At 40.4% G+C, this 21,769-nt stretch overlaps 1 protein-coding gene across 1 annotated transcript; it reads right to left on the minus strand.

Annotated features, from left to right (window-relative positions):
* Positions 1-16: 16 nt before the first annotated feature.
* On the minus strand, positions 17-8,911 carry nr2e1 (nuclear receptor subfamily 2, group E, member 1). Its single transcript, XM_082506936.1, has 9 exons — positions 8,365-8,911; positions 5,587-5,732; positions 4,718-4,805; positions 4,136-4,371; positions 3,527-3,673; positions 3,074-3,170; positions 2,837-2,986; positions 2,519-2,624; positions 17-2,025 (listed from the first exon to the last, which is right to left on the minus strand). The coding sequence occupies exons 1-9, from the start codon at positions 8,423-8,425 to the stop codon at positions 1,863-1,865; spliced, it is 1,194 nt and encodes a 397-aa protein (XP_082363062.1). The 5' UTR covers positions 8,426-8,911; the 3' UTR covers positions 17-1,862.
* Between the last annotated feature and the right edge of the window lie 12,858 nt (positions 8,912-21,769).

The following is a 21,769-nucleotide window of genomic DNA, read 5'->3' on the forward strand; positions in this document are numbered from 1 at the left end:
TTGTCGCTTCGGGCCGTTTGCCTGTCTCGCTACCCGCTCTGGACAGTCAGTCAGGACCAGTGCAGTCATCCTAACTTTATTGTACCTGTTTAATAAATACTGTGCAAGATGTATAAGGACTATAGCTATTCAAAGACAGCCCTGAGTTTGGACTTGCACTAGAGTGAGCCATGCTAAAGACACAAATGATGCAGTCTATGACTTGTGACAGATTAAGCTTGAATTAGTACAACATGTATTTGGGCCAGGTCACTATGCTTAATGAATGCAAGATCCAGAAGCTTTTTTTTTTTTTTCCTTTACTTTTGTATCACATGTGCCACCACAATAAAAGTAAAAAGCCATTTCTTCTTGCCTTCAGGGCTATTTGTAAGGTCTGACCTTTTTCATAACAATAACATATCTGTACATTATTTTTTTTAAGCACACTGCCTCCCACATGCTGCACATATAAGATGTGAGGACTTTTGACCTGTGCAGTTCCATGTAAAACTTTTGAATTTGAAGATGGAGTTTGATTGCAGCTTCATATGTCCTGTGAGAGCAAGCACTGCTCTGATTTTGGAGAGATTAACCCCAAATGAACCATTTTATGTAATACAAATCTCATTTGGTGGCAAAGAAAAATGTAAAATAATATGTTATTCATTACTTGATAAAGCACCAACAAATCAAATGAACGTACACAGTTGGTTATTACTTATGAGCTTCAGGTGTTCACAAGAAATCCTGCATTAAATCAAGATGCATGCATTAGTGTTTAATAATTTAGTATGAGCTCTACATCCTTATAAAGTGTCACTGTAATTAGATATGAAACCAACACCACTGTTTGCTATGATGCCAGGGCTCCAGCTGGTAGTTTTACTATAAGCATCTATAGTAAAACTATACTATAAGCATCTAGGTCATGTTATATGAAAACCGTTTAATTCAGTGTATTTTATTCTCTTGGTTACAACTCTAAATAGTTATAACTCCATTAAAAATTTTGTTTTTTTTGCTTTTACAACAGAATAAAAACATTACAGGCCACAAAAACATTTCCAAGTGCTGAATAAGATTGTATCCAGTGTTAGTGTCTAACTTCAAAAAGTCGACCTTAAGCGTTTTCTTTTCTTTCTTTTTTTTTTTTATGCTGCGCCTCAAACAGGACACACCAAACACAAACGGGACAGCCATTTAAATACAGACACCATTTTTCAGATGAATGTAGTTTTACAGTCAAAGGGGGGGGACGGGGGATAGATAGTGCATCCTTTTTAAAGAGTCCTCCGCAATGCTTCATGGAGCTGACGCCTCATCGGTGCATTTGGTTTCAGCACCGAATTGAGGAACAGCGACTCGCATCTCTCCCCCCCCCGGATGCTTCTTCTTCTTCTTTTTTTTTTGGTTTCCTCCGTTGCGATTGAACACAGAAATAAAATGGTGAATTGGTCGTCAAGCTCATTGGTCTCATAGACACTCGGAAAAAATCAAAACAAAAAAAGTCTTAATGTACAGCGTTTCTTTAGGAAACGTGCTTGGCAGGTGCTCTCCAGAGCCTTAAGGCGACATTTAAACGCTGCAAGCTGTTTTGGCCACAAGATATTGCAGTTTTCAGAATCAGACAGGCAGGTCTCTAATGAAAGGTACATGCTAATCCTTGACTAGAGCAACTGTTAACAGGCTAAAGTTGTGATCCGGATGTGTTCAATGGAGCCTAAGCCTAAATAGGCTGTATTAAGACAGCCCGTAAGAGATTTTGTGCCGTGGCTACACCTGCTATGATTTGACAGTCTGTGTTGATTGTTCAGTGGGTCTCCTCGTGGGCCTCCAGTCTTTTTTTCCCCTCCTCACGCGCCCCGGCAGATGGTGAGAATTCATATATCGCTGGATTTGTACATATCGGACAGGAGCCTGGTGATGGGAACGTTGCCGATGGTCTTTTTGAAGAACACCTCCTCTATGGTGGACGGGCTGACAGAGCGGAGGGCCGGCAGCAGCAAGAGGAGCTTACCAAAACGACACGGCTGAGTCGGGTACCTGAAACACAACTGGTGTCAAAAACAGCCTTTTTGTCCGGTTCCATTTGCAGACTGTCTGTTGCAGCCTGTCCAATTACCGCACACCTGTGACAAATAGCTCCTACTTAGCTTGAATACGAGCTTCATCTGGTGCACCTGCACAATTACAGGAGGCTTATTGCCTCATTAACTTTATAATGAAGCTGGCAGACTATAGCCAGTTGACACGTGCGTAAAGCATGCTTTATCTTAGGATGAAGAGATAGATAGATAGATAGATAGATAGATAGATAGATAATGGCCTGTATAGCGCTTTACTTAGTCCCTATGGACCCCAAAGCGCTTTACACTACATTCAGTCATCCACCCATTCACACACTGGTGATGGCAAGCTACACTGTAGCCACAGCTGCCCTGAGGCGCACTGACAGAGGCAACTGCCAACTCTTGAGCCACGATCGCCAGATAGATAGATAGATAGATAGATAGATAGATAGATAGATCTCTTTTACCTGGTGTGTATATAACTGTTGAGAGTGAGCTGGGCTTCATCTTGCAGAGCAGCAATAGCGCTGGCGTTGCGGAAACTTCTTAATTCTGTGTTTCCATGCGTAGGAACTGTAAGACAAGAGGCATCACTATAGCTGTTAGAAATCTGCTGACATGACACTGCTGTAATGACATGTCATATATTCTCTTCTGTCTTCCCAGATTGGCTGTAGTTGTATGCAGCAGAGAAAGTTGAGGTTTGCTTTGGTAAATATGGTTATTTCCGGTAAGAGTCTTTACACTGTGTCAAACATTCGGGCAGTAATTTGCGAGGTACTCACCAGCTTTGAATGTCACGATACATTTCAAGCAGGCGAACTCGGTCGCGTCAAGGCGCATCTGTCTGAATCTGGTGACCACCTCTTGAAGCGCTTGAATCTCAGACATAATCTTGTTCATCCGCTGAGACTCCGTGTTTTCAGTGTTCATCCCTTTGGATAAATGTGAAGAAAAGTTTTATTATGCACGACAACAGCTGCTCGCTCTTCACTTAAAATTCTCTCGTGCTTTGCATATACCAGAAACAGCGAGAAGAGTTGTGGAGTCCACGGGAATGGCCCACTGCGCGATGCCCAGAACAAATAATTCTCTCCAAGCGTCCTCCAACAGAATCAGCTGTAAGGGGGTATTTTAAGTGTTAAACTGTGCACAACACGCAACAATTAAACCATTCAAAGTATTTGAAACTTTTTGAATGGTAAAAATAACAACATAAGATTAATAATTCTTTCTTATTTTTCCATGTTGTGTGCAGGTTTTAGGGCTTGGTTGGGAATTATTAGATATGCGGTTTTCAAATCGATACTATCAAATTCATGACATTAATTTAATTAATTTAAAGCGTCTGTCTGCGGACCAAATACTTAATTGGCAGCTGTTCACCATTTCAAACCCCACAGGGCGCTAATGGCCTGTTTGGGGATCATGTTTAAGCATCATTCATTTGGAGAATGAGTCCAAATCGTGGCTACCTGATCAGATAAAGGGAGGGTGGAGAACGCGGGGACACTTTTTGCCCACTTGATGCTCATGAAGAGAAGACGCGCAGCTGACTCGCACACAGATTCCGTAGCCACCTCGTACAGATACATCGGGGTGCCACTGACCTCGTGGGGATACTGCAGAGAGGGAAAATGAAAATGTTGTCATTGTTTATGTCAGAAAGAAACGCAGGTCGGAAAACAGTGAACAACAAAGGTCGAATTCCAAGCCCCAGCGCCCAGTTTTATAATGATTAGTGTTGCTTGTGGTGGATTTACAGTGAGAAATCTAATTGGCGGATTTGTTGGTCTTACAGGCTTTTAAATCTGGAGAGGAATTTCAACTTCTAACCCTTGTGTTAAAAAAAATGTTTACTAATTAATCGCACAATAACGGTTTGGAAGAAATACAAACATCTAACATTTTAAGGAATTCTACATCTAGAAGTGATTAAATGTAAAACTATGCATGGACTGCGACACGAGAGCCAAGAAATGATTGACTTCTATGCTCTCATTCTTTACTTGAAGGTCTAAAACTCTTTGAAGAAAGTGTACGTTGTAGCTATTAAATTGCGTAATCTTAAAATAAAAATCTACCTTAGGAGTTGGCTGTGCTAGACCCACGATGGCCTGTCTTTCCGGTGTAGTGGCTACTGTGCTCATCTCCAAGTTGTGCGGCTCCAGCTGGGTGACAGTGGTGAAAAAAGGAGGACCGGGTAGTGAGGATCCGGGGAAATGTGCCGAGGAGCCATTCACCTCTTTGTGGCCCCGGAAATACAGAGCGACCTGTTTGCGAATTGTAGATGTCCGTGGCCCCCTCTCATGCTGAACGGCTGTGGAGCAGGACAGTAGGAAGGCAGTGTGAAAGAGAGCAAACTGCTTATTTATCAGGATCGTTAATTGCATTCTCCAGGAGCAATCCTGGGTTTATTTTATTGAACGAAAGCTGCTCCTTAAAGTGCAAATGTTCTGCGTGAAAGAAAAAAAATAATGAGCTTCTACCAGCGCTCCCAGGAGGTATAAATAAGATCTCCTTTAAAACAAGCAGCAGGTAATTATCAACTTCTTTTCAGCTTTGATTAACAGATTTTATACACTTTTTTCTCCCCCGAATCCAATACTGTCCTACTGTACTGGCGTTTCTTTGCTCAACGTGATAATTCAATTAAGCTCGTTTACCGTCTTTATTCATGTTCACTTCCAGACACTTTTTCAAACGACAAGCTCGGCACTGGTTTCTGTGAGTTTTGTCTACGGGACAACCACCCTGTACAGAGAGAAAAGGGGAGGGGGAGAGGGGGACATAAAAAGAGGAAGGGGTTACAGCTTCTAGTTAAAATTCTCTTAGCTTGCAGGAGAGAAAAAAAAAGCTTCTTGCTATTATCCTCCTGGGAGGGCAATCTCCAGGTGAAAGATCGTACTATTATCTTTTAGTTATGGAGGTGCTCCCCTGCGGCTCCAGTGTGGCCTCATCCCGCAGGATAAGTACTCTATCCCGCCCTCTGCCGCCTAAATCCTCGGCTTCGAGTCATCACATTAGATTGGATTACACCTGATATATTACAGCAGCGCGGCACTTAGCCCAGTACTTAATGGTCCAGGCATGACATAATTAGGCTCATCAAGAGAGACTTAACTCAGCGCCAAAAAGAAAAGCAAACAGAAATCAGCTCGTAAAATGTGCATTACGCGCGTAAAACGCTTGGTATGTTTTGTGGGTGAAAATCAGACACCTAGGGAATATAAAGAATAAAGGACGAGACAAATTCTGTGCAGGGTGCTAACTTTATTTGGAAAATGAAAGAAATTGCTCCATATTCATGGCAATGATTGCGTACAGGTTTCTCACTTAGGCTTGATTTGATAATTCCTTTGCCTGCTTGTTTTCCCGCCTTGCTTGAAATTCTATTAAAAATAAATAAATAAAACTACTTAATCGAATTTGAAAAGCGCAAATAGTAGGTGCATTTAACCACAGCCAATTCAGCCTCGTGTAAAAAGCAGGGAAATTTAGTTACGAGCTTGTATAAACTTAAAGGAGGCCTCACCTGCGAGCCAGATTTACACACATAAGTCCGATTTCTGCGGATGCTCCTCTTGAAGAATCCCGAGCAGCCATCACAGGCGTAAACACCATAGTGTTTCCCTGAGCTGCGGTCACCGCACACTTTACATGGGATGTCCAGAATCCGACCTGGGAGAGGTCAAAAATGTCAAGTAAATGATGTGCTCACTGAATTACGAAGCGCACAGTTCAGTTTTAAATCAAAACATTTTGATGACATTTTGTAGCGGTTGCTCGCGTAATCGCGGGATTTATGAATAAATATGATGGAACAAAGTGTTTACAGTGTTTTTCCAGAATAAGTTGGTATAACAGTTTTCAAAGTTGACACACTGGCTGCAGTTCAGCGGCCGACCTGCAATTATGTGACTTTACACCGACCCTATAATCAGTTAAAAAGTACCATAATCGAGCTCATATACACTGAAGCAATGAACAAACTGTCCTGCATGTGACTTACTTATGTCCGACAACTCCACACAGCCACAGACACGCTCTCACACTCATTACACGCACACTGGACAACGCCCCGCGTCTCATCCGAGCACGACCATGGGAATTCACTGCGCACATTTTAAGAATAAAGTCCGGTGGGAAGCGTTATATTTGAGCTCTCTAAGACAATACCCCGAAAACGCACAATGGAGACATTAGGGGAAAGTGTTAACTTAATGATTTTCTCCCATTGAACCTCGTCTGACTGCCTGGATCTCGACAAGCTGCCAACTCCACTTCATAATGGGACTCGACAGCTGCTTTATCCCACAGGTCTATAGGCCCCAGGATTAGGGAGTGACACTGCACCATGAGAATAATGCGTACCAACTCGTTTCACCAACTCAAATGAAGTGTATGTAAATCGACCCCGGTGTAGATGAAAAAATGTGATTTTTTTGTGAAGATTTTGTATTCAAATCTCTTAAAAAGAAGATATTTGTATGCATATGAGGCAGTCCTTTTTTTATTCTGGAGGGAAAAGCCGTCTATGTAATTACACTGACGTTTTGCCACCTGCTCATTGATTCACCAGTGACCCGTCAAAAAGGGTAGCATGGGAATAACTACTCAGCAGCAAAAACAATGACTTCAGGAGAGAGTTATAGGACTGGAATTGGCTGTTTATTAAGAATCAAAACACCCTGTAGCCCTTTAAATGTACGCAAAAGACATTTAATTGCTGTAACATGCAATAAAAAGTCATTTTAAAGTTGGATTTAAACATTTTATTGTTAAACAAAATTTGGTATTTTGGTACCCAACTTGTCCTTAGTAATTGGAGAAATTTACGCTCAACATGTTCCATACTGGTCCTAGTTATTATTATTATTATTATTATTATTATTATTATTATTATTATTATTAGTAGTAGTAGTAGTAGTAGTAGTAGTAGTAGTAGTATCACTGTTGTTCTTTTATTTTCTTGTTTTCTAATTTTTTTAAAAAATAAATCATTCTTTTTTATTTTGTTTTAACAAACCTTTAAAACCAAAGCTAACCAAATCACATTTTCATTGACACAGCCCCCAAATTAAAATTTAGAGTTTAATTAAACCGCGGATGACCGAAAGTGTAAACATTTTCAACAAGAAAAAATGTCCCCCCAAATATTAAACGATGGTCGCTGGGAGTCAATTAAATAAAAATGACAGACAATTTTGTTGTGAAAGGGGGAAATGTATTTAACTTCCCGCTGTGGGGGTCCACTGCGTCTCCATTGTGAGCAGTAATTGCTTGAAGATATATGGCATATTCTATTAACGTAATCACCATCAAGGCGAAAACCTGCTAAAAGAGTTGGAAATGAAGTTTTAGGGAGAGAAAGAGCTGTTTCCTCTGACCACTCGGTAGCGTGGCTGTGAACTTGAGTCACAGCAATGCTGTGAGTCGTTTTATTCTCATTTGAAAACACACGTTTACATCGGCCGAGCACAGATTTTAAAAGCGGCGGCCTGGTGTGAAAAAAATGTGGTAGCTCTAAAAGAAGCATCAAATGTGAATTCAACAGAAATGTCCATTCTTTGGAGAGAGAGAACAATAGCCTACTTTAGGCCTATATTATGATCTGAGTCCGCCTTCATTTGAATTCATAATGAGGCCTAGCAGAGGGATAATTGCAAGGGTTAAGAAAAAAAGGATCAGAAAATAATTTGATAGGAAAGTGTAAATCTGCTTGAAATTTATTACTATTTAAAAAAAAAGTCAGTAACATGATTTAAAGCGCTTCAGGAAACTCAAATGAGGGATTCAGAAATGCGCAAACACATTTCAGACATAAGAGAAAAAAATCTCGTGCGCAAACGGGATTTCTCTTCATGTAAGATTGAATGATACCCTGCATATTGCGCTGTTACTCTTTTTAAAGGCTGAAAATTAAATTGCAGGCAACAAGTGTCATCAAAGGGAAGCATGTGGGGCTTTTGAAGAGCAGTGGTCGGCAAATGAATGTGGCTTATTATTTTCGCTTCCTTCTTATTTTGTTTCTCGAAATCTGTGAGCAACATTACAAAATAAATTTTACACATGATTTCCTTTCATTCAGGAGCTTTGTTATCCGGGGATGTTCATGTATTGCATTCTGAGACGGCCGACAGCCAGTCCCCATACTCACAACTTTGTGATCATGAGGTAGAGTCGTGAGAAACATCTTTAAAGACACCATGGACTCACTCACTCATTTGTTATACCCGTCGCTACTGTAGACCTCCCATTATCTATGCCGTGTTCTTCAGAGGAATCGGAGATGATGATGAACAAAACTTACTTGATTTGACATTCAGAATATCCAAACAGCCACTTGTTGAACCGGTGGGTTTGCTCATCATGGATCCTCGATATTTTAAAGAATCTGGATAAAAGGTGTCCTTTTTCTCCTCTTCTTGTGGACAGAAACAATGAAGTTTGTGACACTTAATCACTTGTGGTTTCTCGGTTTCTTTGCCAGCAGCGACGAGAAACACAAGTCAAAGTCCCGAAGCCAAGTTGATAGAAAGTCAGCCTCCGATCGATCGAGAGCCACAAATTAAAACATTAATTATACATTTTATCAGGGATCTTTGCCCTCGACGCCGAAGATTCCGGAGAACCAGGACTGGATCCCCGGGCAGCAGCCGGTAAACGGCAGCAGCAGCTCTCCAGCTAGTGGCGCAGTAGCCGGTGCGTAAAGTTCGAGTTGGAAAAACGGTGGCTGGAGCGCATCCGATACTGCCAACGCGGTGGCGAAGGGAAAAAAGGGGCAAATTTCCGATTTTCTTACGGTTGAAAACTTGTTAAAACCAGGACACGATGTGACTTTATGGTGGGAGCCTCCCGAATAAGCCTTGGTAATATTTATGAGAAGTGTCAGGGGGAGGCTGGAGGGTGGAGATCTCCACTTCCTTCATCCACTTGGCTTTCTACTCCAAACTCCATCCTGACGTCACTGGCGTGCGAGGGAGTGTGTGTGCGCTTGAATGTGTGTGCAAGTGCTGTGAAGTGCCTTGCTAACGGAGCCAGATCCACTGCAGACAAAACACACATGTTGCATGTTTTCCTGGACTGCATTTGCGATTTTTACTGTGTAGAACTCTTATTTATAATAATAATAATAATAATAATAATAATAATAATAATAATAATATGACCGAAAATATTCAAAATGTGTTTAAAATATATAATCGCATATCCTAAAGAATAAAAAGATAAAATAAAATGAAATAAAAAAGTAAAAATGATCCAAACTGTTGGGACCGTGGAGATGGCTTTAAGAGGCTGATTACTGTAAATATTTTCGGGTATGCTAAGGTATGCTGACCACTAATAAGAGTGTATTACCATATGCAGGGAGGTGGGGGGTGAGGGTGGGCTGAGACCTTCAACAGTCAGCGCTCCTCATTTCCTACACTAGCACAAAGACATTTGTGTCTGGTTCCTCGTACAGTCCTCCAGATTAAATGCTTGGGCTCCACCACATACGTAGCAGCGGTCAAGACAACTGTCATAAAGCTGAACTTTGATTTTTAAAACACTTTATTGCGTATTTGATTCTTTAATAAATATAAAAAAGGCTAAAGAGACGACAAATTTAAAAGGTTCATACAGTTAAAAGTTGTAAAATATCCATCTCTCCCCCGTTTTCTCGGGGGCGTTGGTGTAGTTTTGCTCCACAGTCTGCATTATCTTTCCTTTGTTAGTGGCTTATTGGAGCTCGTTAGGTGGGCAGATACACCATGCAGACACACTTTGGGACCTTGTAATATAACTTATTAAAAAAACAAGGCTTCTAGAAATTAATGTATTTTTTTTTAAAGAACCTTTTATTAAATGTAAAAGGTAAGCATTCATTTTTAATTTAACAACCATCTTTAAATACAAACTTGGGAAAAATGTGAAATATAAAAAGTCATACATATGGAATATATAAACACACTTAAATATATTTGCTTTTCATTCTGTTTACTTTGATTTTCTTTGACGATTCATGCAAACCTACCGCTGAACTTCATGAGCCCTTCACATTTAAGATTTTACTATTATCTTTTAAAATGTTAGATCGATTTGCACTCTTGCACTTTAGCTTTTTTAGTTACAGCAAAAGAAATGGGCAATATTAATAATAATAATAATAATAATAATAACTTTTGAGATCTATCTATCTATCTATCTATCTATCTATCTATCTATCTATCTATCTATCTATCTATCTATCTATCTATCTATCTATCTATCTGCCTCTGTAGCTGCCATTCTCTGTAGTGGGTGATCCGGTTTTGGACATGAAGGTGCAGACCACGGCCGGCTGTCCGGGGCCCACTCATTGACACACTGACCTTGACAGCTTGTTGCGCTTTCGCCGGGTAACTCCAGAAATCCATATTCTGTTTTAATTGTGTTCATTCCCACGGTACACTGAAGGCCATATGGACTCACAAAGTGTCGATTTAAGCGGACAGGGGCGAGGCGGAGAGGCGTAGTTAATTGCAATTAGCTTTTGTCGTGTCTTTCAATCTGCCCTTTAGCTGAACGGCTCCGGCTGGAGCCTAACAAGCCTGAGGAGAAATCATTCTAATATTCCTTTGATTTTCCTGAGGGGGCTCATAGAAAGGCCCTCTGTAGGACGTTTATAGACGCAAATTGTGTGTTTTAACTATTCTCTGAATAGGCCACTTATACTGTAGAAATTTTTTAATTTTAAGTTCCCCCCCAGACTTATTTTTGGCTTATTTTTGCATTTCCTAAATTATTAACTTTTCAAAAGAAATAAGATCCAATAACTTTCCTTAACGAAGACATAATCAGTAATCGATAACAGTTTTCATTTGTTTCTAAATGCACGTGAAGTGGTGTATGTGTGTGAGTGTGTGTCTGTGTGTGCGCATGTGTGTGGGTGGCTGCTGGGTTGGGTGAATGGTGAATGTGTGACATAATCTCCTTAACTCGTCCTAATCCTCGTCATTCACTGATAGCCTTTACACAAATATAACCAACATCATGGTTGCCCGGGCTGCCTTCTTTCACTTTTTTTGTATGAGTGACTCTCTTCTCCTCCAGCAGTCAATGAAATGTGGCCAACAAAGGGGGCAGTGGATTGTGTATCTGTTTTTTGGGGAGGGGGATCTCGGCATCAGTATGCGGATACTTGACATACTATAGTATAGACTTTAACAACGAGAAAAGAGTGAGAGTCCAACAGAAGTCAGCGCAGAACAATGCAGGGAGACCGCGGTGTGTGCTCAATGTCTGAATGAGTTTCGAACAATGAGAAAAAACACCTGCGAAAACATCACATATCAGACAGAAAGCGGATTTTATATTCTTGGATTGTGCACCTGTTGATTTTTTAAAAAAATTATTAGAACATCCAATGTTTTGCTCTTTGGGGAATCTTCAAATAGATCCCATCCATTAGAGTTTATCCATCTTTTATGTACTGCTATCACTGTGGAGGCCCCCCGAACCGACCAGGCGTAAACCAATTGGCTTTGGAGAGAAGTCACTAAGCTCCAGAAAGCAAATAATAGGGAGAATTCAAGTCGACCAAAGGCCCCAGCAGCCGTGCATCTCTGAAAACTGGCCAGGGAGATCATCTTCAGTCATCTCATAGCCTACAGACACTGATCGTGTTTAGCCGAGGAGGTTGGTTGTCTGGACCGTGAAGAATCACTTCATCTGCTATGGTAATGACAGTGATTTTCTGAAAACATTCCACTGGTTGAACGCAAAAAGGTTTGTTTGGCACATTTCCGAAAACGGCAGTTGAAAGATCTTCCCCAGGTACTGTTAATATCCAATAACCTAAAATATGATTTAACGTCCCAAAGAAGTGGAAGATAATCAGTCTGATTTCAGCACCACGGACAGTTCTTCAATAAGAGTCACTGAATAGATGCAGATTACCTGTCCGAGCGATTCTTCAACATTTTAAGGGGCCCGCAGGTTTCCACTTGCACATCGGACCACATTTGGCTTCCCAAATTGTTTTGATGGCAAGTCTTAAATCGAAATTACTCAAGACTCACGAATGGTGAATCACATTGGACATATTGAAGCAACTGCAGGTGAGTTATAATGAGAAAACAAACTCAGGTCCCTCAGTTGCAACATCAACTCTCTATCTAAAGGATGTTAACGCTATGAGTAAGCAGCTGATCAGGTACAGTGTGTACAGCAACATGCTTCTCTTGGAAGGTTTGGAGTCAGCAGTTCTTTCAAAGTGGTTATTAAAGTGGGCGTTTAATGCTTCAGGAGCACAGTGTTGTTGTCGTGCTTGCTCATCTAGGAGCACGCTGTCTGTGAGTACAGTAAAACTATAGCCCTCCTCCTTAAACTCCACAGGCCTATCCCCGCATTCCTCCACTGCCACCGCGGCACCTCGTTAGCTGCAGTGTAAAAGAGATGCTGGCATACCTGTGCGTGCGCACAGACAAACCCATGCGTGCTTACACGCATTCACATACACACGCCAAAGCCCCCCCCCCCCCCCCCCAAACCACCACCACCACCAAAAACACAGACCCAAGACCCAAACCCAGAAACCCACAAGTCGGTGCGGTGCAGTTGGACGCTCTGACAAATCTATTTGGGGCAAATTGTCAGTGAGAAACTTCCGCTCGAACTGCCGTGGACAAAACTGGCTGTTGGGGAGAGCAAATCCCGCTGCATGAGGGTGGGGGACAATTGGGGGCGAATGTGTTGATGTGCGGCTGGTGGCTGGGGAGGTACAATGGACGGATTAGTCAGTCCCCTGGCTGACTGATTTGAGATGGCTCCTCTCAGCCTCTCGCCGTGGGGAGTCCCATTGTCCCGCTTCTGATTCCCACTTCTCACAAACTCCAAACAAAAGTCAATCTCTTTCTCAAGGGGGGGAAAAATATCGACCCGTGTTTCAGCTGGGGAAAGTGACTCAAAAACTTATTTGCAAGAGATGACTGACTCTGTAACTCCCCTTCCACTCTTTATGTCTTTTTCCCTTCTCTTGGAGTCCTCTTCATGTGCAGTCTTTATTGACCGGCGGTGGTTAGCGAGACGTTGAATGATCCCAGTTTTTCAGACTCGAGTGGGGCTGGGGGCACCTGTTGGAAGCTTAGAGGCGGCTTTGCGGCCGAGGTCATTAATATTAAAATATACAGAGATGCCATCACGGGCTGGTCTGAAATCGGTCTGATGTCGCCCCTGGGTTCCCTCTCTGGATGGACCTCTGCTTTCAGTCACTCGTGAAGAGCTTTCTTTTCTTTTTCTGTCTTCTCTTTTTCTTTTTTCCCTCCCTGAAAAGACTCGTTAACAAATTATGACAGCTGAGTAGAGGGGCTTAGTCTGTTCAGACTGCAAAGACAAACATGTGAGAGCCGAGGAGCCCGCGATGTGATCAGTGTATCTACAGTTCATTTATTATTCTGCCTGTGGTGTGTGAAAGTGTTCGGATTTCCAGAGCTGAAAGGACACGTTTCAGTCATGCAGAGGTGACTGGACTTGATTAGATCGGTGGGTGAGTTGTACAGGCCTGTCTCTTTGTCTGTCTTTAAGTTCGTTTTGAACAATAAACTTCACCTAGTTAATGAGTTTATCTTTCATTTATTTGTGTCTAATGCTCATTTAAAACAATCAAATCTTTGATTGTCTTTTTGTAGCTACAAAAAACAAGCAAAATGAGTATGAAAAAATGACACTTTCGACCACATTTACCCTCATTTTCAAAGTCATCAGTTTAACTTTAAGTTGTTTATTTGATTTCTACATATTCAGTTTTCATTATTTTAACATCAGTGGGACATCAAAGGTTTGATCTACTGCCATCAGAACTACTGATCAAACCACAACAGGTTTTGTGAACCTGTCCAAAATACCTTGATGATCACAGGTCGTAAAAACAAGACATAATATCGTACTCATTCATTAACTCAATAACAGAGTGCATAGTAATTTATCAAAAATAACACAGTTTATAATTCATCTAAGAAAGCGTTCTAGACTAGTTGTGATGTCACAAAATCATGTTTATCTACAGTATCTAAACCTCTATTTTTCAGTGAATGAATTTGAAAACAGAAATCCTCAACATACAATCGAGGAAACAATCAATCTAACAAACATGCCAATTAGCAACACACATTTTCGAGTTGAGAGGGACTTTAACAGTTTGCTGCATCAGTGGCACTTTGCAAAAAATGATTTATATATATATATCTATCTATATCTATATCTATATACACACACACTTTCTCCCACTCTTAGTCCCTCACGGTGTCTAAATGACTTTGTTTAAGAGGCAGCAGCAGTGAAAGTACTGGTCGCGGTCGTCGCACAGATTAAGCAGAGACTAGTCTTCGTCTACTCCTTCCACAGCTGCCATTCACCTGGAGTCACTCTGATAGTCATTCTGCTGTTTGTCCAGCTCTGTTCAGCAGTCAGTCTTGCTTCGCAGCCCTGCTTCTCCTGATGTTATCCTGCAGACTCCACAGGTCAGGTTCAGTGATCACGGTCTGAGGTCACAGCTTCCACCCGTCAGTAACCCTCAGGGCAGCACAGGAGCTGTCATCATGAGCCTCACACTCACCTCATGGGTCTTAATACACATCCAGACACCCAGACGCTAGGAGGACTGATGACCCATTGATAGAATCGGGGCATGTGACTTTGTCTATGGTCAGACCAGGGTACAGTGCATGCATATGGGATGCAGCTCCTTGGAGAACTTCTTAAGTAAATTATATTAAGTAAAGTAAATTATATAAATTTTTGTACATCACAGAATTTTCAGTCCAAAATTTCATATTTATTATAAGCATGAAGGAGTATTTCATCACCCTCAAGCATAAAGTTTAGCTCATGTGTGCTAACAGGCGTATAACGTCACCTGTGACTGCAGTGGAAGCTGTCTTCAGTGTGTGGCTGCTCAAATTAAACTTGGCCAAAGTCCCAAATAATGCAGTCAGTATATGTTTAAGTAATCTCAATGAGCTAAAGCTCAGCCTTCAGACTGCTCTAAACGCGGTTTCAGATATTTTCTTTCTGCTCCTGACTCTCTATGATGTCAGTTAGGAGGGATCTCCTTAATATGGTAATCTCAGGGATGCAGCTCTTTTTATTTGGTCCACTTTGAATACTGAAAGTCAGAACATTACGAGCACCAATATAGCTCCCCCGTTTGAGCAGGTGGTCCAGATGTCATAAGTCTGGGTTTGAATCTGAGGCTGTTTAACATGTGTCTTCTCAGGGTCTATACTCCCATTCTCACCAATAATGACAGAACTGCAGTTATAAATGAATGAACTAGATCTTTAAGTATGTATGGAGACATAATCTGCCTAAAGGAGGATTTAAATGATTAGAGGTATTTTCCACTGTGTACATTCATTAGTGCTTCTGCAACCCTTAGTATTAGTAGGGTTCTGTCCATGACAATAAAAGTTGATGATCTCATAAAGTTAACACAGCTTCACTTCACAGTTTTGGGGCTCTTTCCCCCATTTTTAATTTTTTTTTTAACCATGCAGTTAATACGAAATGTAAAATATTATAAATGTTTGACAAGATAGGATACTGTCATCTGTTTGCTTCAGCCTATATACGGAACGATCTTTCTAAAATGTTAAACAATCACAATACTGGGTGATAATTTGTTATATGATGACGATTTAGTTGTTTTGTCTCCAGAATGCCAGAATGCTGCCAAATTGCAGCCGCTGCTCAGGCTCTGCTCAAGTTATATTTTACAGTATCGAATTCAAGCCTAGAAAGAATGCAATAATGACCATTTCAGCTTTAAAGGACCAGAAGCAAAATTTCCCCTTATTTTGTAACGTTTAAATGCAGCAACTAAAGTTAAGTACTTGGGTCATGCCATCAAGAATGAACTCTGTCATGATGATGTGTAGTGCCAGTGTTGTAAACTGTATGCAAAGCAATTAGCCCTTAAATTCTACGTGAACAGGTTATGTTAAAAACACTCTTTTTAGAGCATGTTGTACCTCATACGCATATTTGTGGTGCACTTACGGTGTATTGAAAATGAAAATACTTCAGGTGGAATGCATTCATGCATTAAGCTCCTAACATGGACAAGTGCAAGCCAGATGTTTGTGACTAGTATTGTTCCTATCTCTCATGCGTTACTGAGAAATTTCATAGATAAATTTATGCGTTGATGAACTGATTCGAAATTGTGGTTATAATGGTTTCAGCTGTACCAAATTTATGTGACACAAGATATTTATCCTGCTTCTGGAAGCACTGGAACGGCTATTTATTAATTTTGCAATTACAGATGATTACATTTGTGTGTGTGTGTTGTTCTTGCATTCTCTTTCTTTACTTTTCTGTTCTTTTATATTCAAATGGACTGCATGGAGCCTTCATAACTGGAGGTTCTTTCAGTGTATGTTATGATTACAGTGTCATAACCAACATCCTCTTTGAGTTGAGCAAGCTTTACTACCTAGGCTAACCACTTGGATATCTGCAAAATCCATCATCACAAAGCTTGAAAGCTGTTCCTCATGAAAACATGTCATACTGGAGTTACAAGTTTTGTGTATTTAAGGCGTGAAAATCGTGATGCAAACTAGCTAACCTACACAGTTGATGACATAAAGGAAGAAACATTTTCAATATGTAGATGTTGTTTTACCTATTCTATTTGAGTAAGCAAGTATTTATTCACAAAGTGCTTTTTCACAAACATAAAGTCACTTAGTCGTTGTACAACAAAATAAATACAAACTAGGAAGAAACACAATAAAATATAGAAAATTAAAAACAGTTAATAGCATGTAAACAGAATAAAACCACAGATATTTAAGCAATAATAACAAAAGCGTCTCAAAAGAGGGCCTGACTAAACAGACAAGTTTTCAACTGCTTTTTGAAGGAGTCCATAGAAGTGGTAAATTGAAGACTAGACCCCCTTACAGTCCTCAATCTGCAAGCAGGAGTGCGTCTAACAAGAAGTTGAGATAAATGTGCAGCTGGTCGAATTAGTGCTCAACATGTAAGCAGGAGAATTTTAAAAAGAATTTAAAATCAACTGGGAGTCAATGAGAAGAAATCTCAGCACTCTGGAAAAACTCAATTTCCTCCTCACCTGCTTTGTATATTTGAGTATTAAAAACGTACCAATTTTTTCTATACAAACTCTCCCCTGTTTATCAGTGAAGTTTTGAACTGTAGCAAAAACCCCCAAAACAAAACATCCTACGTCTTAAAAAGAGGCTGGGTAACTTTTTCTAACAGTCACTCTCGCAGCTCTGTGGCTTTGTGATGTTTTATTACAATAGTTGTAATGATCTTCCATAAGCCACTGGTCAGCTGCACACCAGATAAGTGAGTGAGAGCACTTAGTGATTGCTTAAGAGTGAAACACAGTTGCTATTTATGTAATACTGGCAAAGTCTCACTTGAAAACAACGTATTAGGTGAAATATGTTGAAAGGTGCATTAAGAGTTGGCAGTAAGTACATTATATTATTGTTCATTACGATATATGTATACTTTTTAAAAATTATACCATAACATCACTATGACTGGGCTCATAGCTGCACCTGTATTTTCACACTGATATCTACTCATAATAAACAGAAAGTTTATTATGAATAAACAATCATCAGTGAAGTGTTGGGTGTGTTAGTAAGAGATTGTAAATTATTAGAAGTGCTTTCATATGTCTTTCTTTTTGGACTTTTTTTTTTTTTTTTTTTTTCGGAATAAACGGTAGAAGTGATGAAAGCAGCTGTGGGACATGGGGGTCCTTTAGAAACACCCAAACAATGATGAGGGCAAAGAGGCACTTATTTTTTTCTCATATTCACTACATTTTCTCAATCACCCACCCCACCACCCAGCAGCTCAGTGCTTTCCCATCCTCAAATTCCCTCAAAGTTTCAGATGCTCACAATTCCACAATGCCCAGATGCTGTCCTTTGGCCCTTTACCCCCCCTCAACCCAGAGCTATCATTCATAACCTTTCTGTGGAGCTGAGAGTGAAAGAGGTGGGATAAGGGGGAAAAAAGAGGGGGAGCGGAGAGCAACATGGCAGCTTATTTAGAAGACTTCCTTTATTGGAACATGTGCAAGCAGTTCACTCACAAAGGACTTAAATAGGATATTTTCTGTTCCCTATAGTTGCTTTCCCCTTTTAAGTGCCGAGGCAAAAAAAGTAAGTTTACAACTCCCTCCTCAATGGGGGCTCTTCACTCTCAGGTTGCGGGGACCTGAGTGACCTAGGAAAGTTAATTAGGAGGCGAACAAAGAGCGGGCTGGAGCAGAATGCCTCGCCTCTCCTCCAGCCAAAGATGTCATCCATTAATTAGGAAAATCTTTAAGGTGGCCTTATTGAATTTACAGAAAGCCCTGTGGTTGGCGGGCAACAGTTTTTTGATCAAGCCCTGACTCAAACAATGCCTTTCTGGAGGTTAAAAAAGAAGAAGAAGGGAGGAGATTGGTGGTAGAAGAAGAGAGGAAGAAAAAGAAACGTATGGGTTTGCGGCGCAGTACAGTTTAATGGTGGGGAAGGGGGGGCGGCTGCTGATTGTGACAGCTCAGATTCACATGGGTATGGGGGACATAGTTTGGGAATGATGTCATGCAAAGGCAACCTGGGGGCTTGGGAAGTAAGAAGGAGGGGGTGCTGAGCTTGAGCCACAGGGGCCACTCAAAGTTAACATCTCTGCCTGCATCTGGGCCAAATCCTTTTCTTCTGGCCCAGGAGAGGCTTTCCTGCACGCCAGGCCCTCCACCACTCCTCCCACCGACTCGTTCACAAATCAGGACTTTTCTTTAAAGCTAACCCTTTGCTAACTGACTAGCTAACTGCCTATTCAACCTGAGCTCACTCTGAATAATATAGCTGGATAACATGGGACTACAGAGTAGCACCTGTACTTTTACAAAAAAGTAGTTTTAAGTATACACCTTTGTTACTCTGTCTCCATAATTTTCTGTATTTGAACCAGGGATGAAATTTAAAGCATCTGAGGCAGGCATCAAATTGTAAATACTTGGAATGTGACTTTTAAAAATATTTCGCAGCAGGACCATGCCTAAGGTTTAGAAATCATATTTATGGAGTGGTACCTGTGCCTTTGAAGAGACTAGTTCCTTTAGTTACAGTACAATCAAAACCAGAAGATTTGAAATATGTATATGAAATCAAAAAATATTGAATTTCTATACTTAAAATTAAACTAACACATGGCGAAAGCTACTTACTTAGGCTAACGTCTCTGGTATTACTGATCCACTCCTCATGAGTCACTTATTAACCAAATCCCCCAAACACAACCCATTCAGATAGAATGTCACAGTCTTTTCAAAATAAAAATCATCTAGAGTATGATGCATTGATTTGTATCAATATTTACCGTCTTGGTGTGAAAAATATATATATAATACATATACTGTATATACACTCTCACATTCACGTGAATGAATAGTGGAATTGTAAAGCGCTCTGAGGGTCTTGAAAAGTGCTATATAAATGCAATCCATTATATCTATCTATCTCTACATATAGATAGATAGATATATTTTTTTTCTTTTACAAATGTTATGTGTATATATATATATATATATATATATATATATATATAGAGAGAGAGAGAGAGAGAGAGAGAGATGTAAAGTCTGTCAATAAATTAATTAATTAATTAATTTTTTTCTGTACAAATGAATTGTTGACATTAGGTGTCTAATGGACTTGTTTTACACTTTTTTGACCACCAGTGGTAGCATAAAGCAACACTTCTTATTCTGCATATTGAAGAGAAGAGGGTTGAAATAATCAACATTTGTTAGCAGTGACTTCCCATAAAGTGTAGAAAACAAACAATAAATGAGCAGGAAAAAGTCCACCAAGCGCTATATAAATACAGGCCATTTTACCTTAGGAGTTTGATATGTAAGCATGTGCATTTGATGTACTCACAATGGAAATCCTAGTTTATTTATTTGATGTCTTTTCCTTTTAAATCAAAGTAAAGAGACTATCATGCATACATATAATCAGAATCTGAATAAATCAATTGGTTAAATGTGTGCCCATCTAAAAATATATATTTCAGGTTATAAGTAAAGAGATACTACTCACTTCCTTGACTGAAGACACTGTAATGAGCAGTGTTGGGTAAGTTACTTTAAAATAGTAACTTAGTTACATTACTAGTTACTTCTCTCAAAAGTAACTCAGTTACTTCAAGTTACTCGTTACTTTCAAAGTAACTAGTTACTAGGGAAAGTAACTTTGGTTTTACTCAGAATTCTCTTGTTAATGTGTTTCTTCCATAACTTTGCCAGTCTTCTAGCTTGCTTACTTGCCACAAGTGCACTGTGCCACCTACCAATAGAAAGGATATGATAACGTGCATATTTCCACGAGAGAAATCCCACGCCTGGACCGTCATTGACTGCTGCCATGATTCTAGCCTACGTCACAGAGTCATGTGCGCCTTTTACATCCAACACAAAAACTGCAGTCGTGGTGCTTTCGATTGTACTCAGAACTCAGAAATTCTGCCTTCTGAATAGGAAGATGTAGGTAACACCAGACTGCAGATGAGCTGCATACAGGGCTGGACTGGGAAAGAAAATTGGCCCGGGCATTTTGACTAGAAACTGGCCCAACATTATAGGAAAAATCATAAAGCCTTTGAATGAAAACAAACGCTGTTGTGACAGTGATGTACACTGTTTTGATGGTATATATGCATCAATCTATCAATCGTTTGTTGTAAGATTCAGATAATTATTTTTTAAAAGCTAGACATTTTAAATGAGAATAAGAAAGAAAAGTATTTCTTTGTGCCCCCCATTCCCTGTTAATGCCCTACATGCCCCCTTGGCCACACTTTGCTAGATCCGCACCTGCACAGTTACCAGCTGTCAGCTACCTAAAAAAGGATTGTGGGGTTATTTGTCTCTCAGAAACAGTTCATAACTTCCCTTCAACTCATTCATGTCACCTAAAAGGTAAACCTGTTTCTCCATCACCTGCTCAGCTCTGATGATCCAGTAAGGACATCTCCTGGTTTCATCTTCATGTTTCCCTCTCACCAGATAACCAAACCGATATCATGACCAGCAGCTTTACAGCTGTGGCTCCAGCAAACATCAGCTGATACTAGAAATTAATATTAAATAAATTCTAACAACAGCTGATCAAGCTTAAACGCGCTGCTGTTGTTTAGCGCGACATCCGCTGGTTTCCTCTTTCGGCGCAAAGTGAGCGATAAACAAACAAGAGAGCCGATCAGCTGATCATTGATCAGTTTCATGATTGAAGTAGAAACAGGAGAGGGAGGGGGGAGAATGAGAGAAGAAGAGGCAGCTGTGCAGCAAAGACAGAATAACTCCACCTTTGTGCCTTTTTCATTGTAGCTGAATTACGGGACAAACTGTTCCTTTTCACCTCAATAAGAAACTCGTAATATTTTCTCTGAATACCAGATGGGACAGTTGGCAACTCTAATAACTTATGAACAAAATAAGGTTCAACATCATTAACTTCATAGCACCCACCCAGCTGTATAGAAACTCCGTCATGCTAGCTAGCACGCAGTACGGAAAAAGTCAGAATAACGAAAATAAACTCCACCTAAACTTGGTTCATATCTGACCCAGAGAGACTGCAGGTCATAACTTCTTACCTGAAGTTCAGTTCACACTTGGACCGGCGGCCGCCTCGGGTCTCTTTTCCTTCTGC

Source organism: Aulonocara stuartgranti (genome assembly GCF_965226115.1).
Source record: "Aulonocara stuartgranti genome assembly, chromosome: 15".
Taxonomy (NCBI): Eukaryota; Metazoa; Chordata; class Actinopteri; order Cichliformes; family Cichlidae; genus Aulonocara; species Aulonocara stuartgranti.

What these genes read in the sequence shown, in the direction of transcription:
- nr2e1 (XM_082506936.1), bottom strand. Translation starts at nt 8,425, where the DNA reads ATGATGAGCAAACCCACCGGTTCAACAAGTGGCTGTTTGGATATTCTG. An exon ending in AACTCTTCTCGCTGTTTCTG is followed by an intron (nt 2,987 to 3,073) that starts GTATATGCAAAG and finishes ATTTATCCAAAG; the next exon opens with GGATGAACACTGAAAACACG. An exon ending in AACAGTTATATACACACCAG is followed by an intron (nt 2,026 to 2,518) that starts GTAAAAGAGATC and finishes GTTGTGTTTCAG; the next exon opens with GTACCCGACTCAGCCGTGTC.